Source organism: Apteryx mantelli, chromosome 5 (genome assembly GCF_036417845.1).
Source record: "Apteryx mantelli isolate bAptMan1 chromosome 5, bAptMan1.hap1, whole genome shotgun sequence".
Lineage (NCBI taxonomy): Eukaryota > Metazoa > Chordata > Aves > Apterygiformes > Apterygidae > Apteryx > Apteryx mantelli.
Genome location: NC_089982.1, coordinates 59066437 through 59072436, shown reverse-complemented (window position 1 = coordinate 59072436; position 6000 = coordinate 59066437). Strand labels below are relative to the sequence as shown.

General features: G+C 35.9%; 1 protein-coding gene across 1 annotated transcript in view; it reads right to left on the bottom strand.

Moving 5' to 3' along the window:
• Positions 1–1873: 1873 nt before the first annotated feature.
• The window catches only part of GABRA2 (gamma-aminobutyric acid type A receptor subunit alpha2), a 66890-nt gene continuing 62763 nt past the window's right edge, over positions 1874–6000 (bottom strand). The window contains exon 9 of the mRNA XM_013949450.2: positions 1874–2456. Within this exon, the coding sequence (XP_013804904.1) occupies positions 2148–2456 (309 nt within the window). The 3' untranslated portion in view covers positions 1874–2147. The remainder of the gene's footprint in view (positions 2457–6000) is intronic.

Here is a 6000-nt window from a genome sequence, read left to right as displayed (position 1 = left end):
CTATACAGTCAGAGCCCTTTGCCAAAAACAGATTTAAAGTGAAGGGATCTTTCTACAGTTCTAATATTTACAATTATTTGCACATATGTACATATTTATATATTTATTCATACCTGGACTGTGTGACATTGAAGGGATCATTCATAATTTACAAATAAAACATTTTAAAAATGTATAATTATACCAAGAAAAACCTTTTTTTATTGCTTGCCTTCCAACCTTATGCAATTAATCACACTATTGCACACATCTCCATATTACATGGAAGATCTACATTTATATATAAATATATATGAAAATAATGATATTTTATTTTAATGTTCTGAGTAAAGTGCTCATTTTTTAACTCCTGTTGATGAGAAAGGTTTAATGTGATGGTTTAATCAGAGGGAATTCCGGGGATACACACCTTGCCAAGGTGTCTTTCATTTGTAAGTTATGTAATATCTTTATTTTACTGATGTTAAGTCTGCCTTAACTACTAATTCTATTCATAAAATACATTTGTGACCTTGGCATCTATACTGTCACACAAAGTACAAAACAATCACATTAAAAGCAAAGAAAATACAAGAAAATAAAACAGCAAATAAAAGCAATGTTTCCTTTTGTTTTTTAGCACATTTCCATGTCTTAAGATACTTTTATTTGATTTTAGAAATATTTGTACAATGTTTTTAAACTCTGAACATATCTATTTTATGCACTATACTCAAGTACTGTACAAAACTGCAATAAATGACACTATACGACTACATATGTCTCTACTAGAAGACATCATCATAAAGGTGCATCTTTTTTTAAAGGTCAACTAATAACTGCTAATGTATGAGTGAATCAAAATATTTTTGATTGGCCAAGTATACTAAAATCTAGATACAGTACACAATTATTATTTATGTCATGATTTACCAGGCCTTTAGGGGCATAAAGAATATTTGCAAAGGCTCAGATGAAAAATAATTTTACTGATCAGTATTAAATGTTCATATAAAATTGCAAATGGCAGTTCCAATTTTATTTTTGTGTATATGAAATACTTGATACCTACTGATGATGCATTAACTTTTATTAAAAAAATAACATTCAAATCTTAGCAAAATCATTTCTAGTATACAAAGTTGTTGTAAAATTATGTCAGCGAAATGTAAAGTTGCAATTTACAAAAGCAGCAATAAATTTTATTCATATGGACAACTTCCTGAACTGAAATTATGAATTCTTGTTTCCCTTGAAAACAATGCTTTCCGGGACAATATAGGTAAGCCTTTTAATGGCAGGTGTTAGGATAACATTAAGCAAGGAAAAAGAGTGTATTATATTACTGATATACTTAACCCTGAAAATTTTCTGAGTGTCTTTATGAACCTGACAATAATCTAATTAAGAAAAAATCAAAAAGCAGAAAATTCCAACTTTGCTGAACCAGACAGCCTGGCTCAGCAACACCAAATAAAGCAAATAGTGAAAAGAATAAAAGAGTTTCACTATTGGAAGTTGACTGTTACTAGAAATTTGATTAACACTTGCTTTTCCCTAAAACCAATTGGAATAGTTTATTAACAACTTTAAACAGGACAGAAGTAAGAAACTAGTGGCTTTTGCCATACAGTAGCCTCTAATACTTCTTGAGCCTAACTAGTATCCAGAATGGTTGTGAACAATAGAACTGTACAACCTCCGTACTCTGTTATGTACATGGGTACTGCTATTGTATGAAACAATTACACCTTTTTTAAAAAATCATTTTTTTTAAATGACAGTTTCTTTCATTAAAGTAGAATTAGTTACTTTATAGAAAAATATTTTAACTTTAAATTAAAAAAATATTGTTCCTAAATAATTATGTAGGATCATATTTTCATCTCATTGTATGGAGAAGATATAATTCTGTATATTTGAATCCTAGTTTAACAGAACTCCCCTGGGTATAACTTTTAAAGAGCTGGCTATATTTGCCATGGGTGCTATCTGTTTACAGATCCCATGAATTAACACCGTGTCCCTCCTTTGGAGATACACAGTAAGACATCTATATACAAGCTGTACATAATGGTTCACAGATTAGCAGTTATTAGTCGTACTGTACATAGCAAACAACCTATCTGATTAGAATGATGCTTTAAGTCCTCAGTGCAATTCAGATTTTAGGTTGATGGGGCAAAGCCAAGTAAGACAGGTTCCCTGTTTAAATATGTAGCCCAGTACACTAAGTTAAAAGTACCAAATAAGACTGGAAACACTATTCTAGACATTCTGTCAATTTTGCTAACACTGTTGAATGTCTTCTTTGCTTCTTGTGGCTTCGCTTCTGGTTTTGCCTTGTTGGGTTCTGCAGTTGTAGCACTCTTGGAGATGGTTGGTAGTACTGAGTCCTTGGTAATATTTGGAGCATAGTTGGCAACAGCAACTGCATAGGCATTGTTTTTCTTAATGACAGATGCTTTTTCTTTTTTCTATTGGAAGACAGCATGAAATTAAATATTTATTGCATGGTATATTTGCCAGATCAGACTTAGTAACACATCATTTCAAATGTAGAAAAAAAAATGTTAGTATGTTAAAATAAATGCCAAGAATTGTATACTGATAAATTCAAATATAAAGACAGACACTTTCAGGCTACCCAAAATGAAGGTAGGGCCAACATAATAATGCTCTAAAAATGTGGACTCTTACACCATCAAAAGTCCTGCGGAAGTTAGGCGAGGAAGGGTCTGTTACTGTGACTGCAAAGATAACTGGAAAAGAGTCAGTCTTACTCTAACTGCTGTGTATCTTGGTCTTCAAAACAGAACTGCAAGATCTTTAAAATGCTCTCTGTTAAGAGGCTAGAAGTTGTGAGTGGATGGATTGGAAAAAAAGACTGCCTGGCATTATCATAAAACAAAAATCAAGCCATCTTTCCCACATAAATCTAGTATTGCTATTATTTGAACATGCCATATGCAACATACCACGAATAAATAAAGGAATCTCTGTAAGTGTCCAGATTTTTAAAGAGATTGTGGAGAAATATGTGTGTCTATAAATAAATAAATATAAAAAATACACACACATATATGCATGTATGTATGCATATATACAGCTTGAAACTTATACATGCATAAAGTAATTTATATATGCTAGTAAGGCATAAGATCCCACCTAAGTAGGGGAAAGCAGAAGACTAAACTATTATTTTCCTGCCCTTTCTAACTTAAGTAATCAGCATGGATACTAATCTGGAGTCAGAGAGGGCAGATGGGCAGGCAGATTGGCTGGCTAGCTGCCAAAACACAGCTATTTGTATAAGATGTGGACTAACAGAACAGTATTGTTTAACCAGTGTGGACTGCTCTTTTTTACGCTCTGTCTAGGATGAGCCAAAACAACACAGCTAAAAAGTTTAATTGCCATTCCTACTTTGCTCCCTCCCATCCTGGCTTATTTCTTCATTTCCTGAAGTGGGGCACTTGATTTTGAAAACACTACCATCTTTTCCACTTGACTTTTTTCATGCATGTTAGTCTAGTGAATCATTATTTAGTTTTCAAACAGTGAAGGGAAATGTTTAAATAAAAACAGAAAGTTTTTTCTTTGGCATTTAAAACAATAATAATAAAAAACAAGTAAATTTTGTAAAAACTCATACAATTTTTTGGTTTAATGTTCCTTTGACTAGACACCAAGTAAACAAAACCACTGATTCTGATAAACTTTTGTTTTAAGCTGTCAATTTGAAATATGAGTATGAGGGCAAATGTAGATAGATAGATAGATATGCAGACACACATGCACATCTGGTCATTTTCCAGATATGGGTCTGATAGTTTTAAACCCACCACTCTCAGAAGTATTGACAGAGATTCAGAAAGATCTGAAAAATACACGTAGTTGGCCTAAACAAGAACAACAAGGAAGTGTAAGACCCAACATCTACGACTGCTTCAGCCTGATGGGGTTCAAACCAGGTCTCTCAAGACTGCACTCTAACCTCAAAGGTAGAAACTGTTCCTGGGTGGAACAAAAGGAGATATTGGAGGAGAAGGGGAAGGTGAAGGACTTCTCACCCTCTTATTGAAATTGGTGCACAACCCAAAAAACACAGGATTATATATTTCATACATAAAATGTCTTTTTTCCATAAATTGTATATGTAAAACACCTATAGATTTTGTACATAAACTCTTACATATTTAATTTTAAGACGTAAGACATTTCTAAGACATTTAATTTCTGTGGTTGGAAAGAAATCGCAATCAAGAGAGAGGATGACTCCAGCCTGGTAGTTGCAGCAGTGAGCTGGGAATTAGCCCCAGAATCACTGTTTATTTTTCCAGAAATTATTTTTCAATAAAAATGCATAACAGTGGTGAAAATAGGGATTAGAACCTAAACATGACAGGGGTGAGATGGGCTGACAGGAATCGCATGAAGTTCAACAAAGGGAAATGCAAAGTCCTGCATCTGGGGAAGAATAACTCCGTGCCACCAGTACAGACTAGGGCATAACAGGCTGGAAAGCAGCTTTGCAGAGAAGGTCCTGGTGGACAAGTTAACCATAAGCCAGCAATGCTCCTTTGCAGCAAAGCAGGCCAACAGTATCCTGGGCTGCATTAGGAAGAGCATTGCCACTGAGTTGAGGGAGGTGATCCTTCCCCTCTACTCAGCCCTGCTGAGGACATATCTGGAGTATTGGGTCCGGTTCTGGGCTCCCCAGTACAAGAGAGACATGGACATACAGGAGCAAGTCAGCGAAGGGTCAGGAAGATGATTAAGGGACTGGAGCATCTGACATATGAGGGGAGGCTGAGAGAGCTGGGATTGTTTAGCCTGTAGAAGAGAAGTTTAAGAGGGATCTTATCAATGTGTATAAATACCTGATGGGGGGCAGTAAAGAGGATGGAACAAGACTCTCCTCACTGGTATCCACTGAAAGGACAAGAGGCAATGGGCACAAATTGAAATACAGAATATTCCCCTTAAACATGAGAAAAAAACTTTTTTACTGTGAGGTTGTCCAGACATTGGAATAGTTTGCCCAGACAGGTTGTAGAGTCTCCATTCTTGGAAATATTCAAAACCTGACTGGACACAGCCCTGAGCAACCTGCTCTAGCTGACCTGGCTTGGAAGATGGGTGATTGAATTAGACTATCTCCAGAGGTGCCTTCCAACCTCAATGATTCTGTGATTCTATAGGATCATGTATGTTTTCAAACAGCTAGAGGTTCAGCCGTTTGCAGTCCAACGGAGGGGGTATGTGTATAGACAGATACAGGTATGTGCACAGCTCTGTGCATGTTTTTAGACAGATACATCGATACACACACTAGCTCTGCAATGAGACTAATGTTATAAATTGATCAGTGTTCTGCAGCAATCCTAAACGAAGGAACTACTATTAACCTGTGTGAAAGACTGGAAGGAGTTTCCTGGAAGGAAGGCAGCCCATATATACTTTGGAAACAGGCAAGTAAATGTTCGATGCAATGCATCTCTTTCACAAGATACAAGATGAAACAGATGAAGAAATGGTTAACTTCTGGCTCACATAAGAAACTGTTGTATTGTTTTGGTTTGGTTTTTAATCTAATAGAAGCAGCCCAAGTGAGGGAATTCCTGTGACACTTTCCATGCAGGTGCATTACTATTTTTTACTTCCACTGGGAGACATCTACCCATTTTCCGACACTTGTTCTAACTAGTTGCAATTTGCTATTTATCAGAGCCATCTACAAATCTTGCCAAAATCCTTGTGGTCAAGGGTCCTGCCTCAGATGGCTTCTTCAGGGGTGGTGTCACACAAAAAGAAAATCTGGGAACAGAGAGGAAGGGGTGGATATTCAGCACTGTTCATTAACAAGTGGAGTGTGAAAGAAGGCCGATCAGAAATGTAGCTAATCCCTGCACCTGCTTTTCTGTGAGACAATTGCTGTGCTAACAGAATTAGATGGAATTTCCATAAAACACAAACACAGATGACTGTCACTGAGCAAACGTATTTCACTTTATTTGG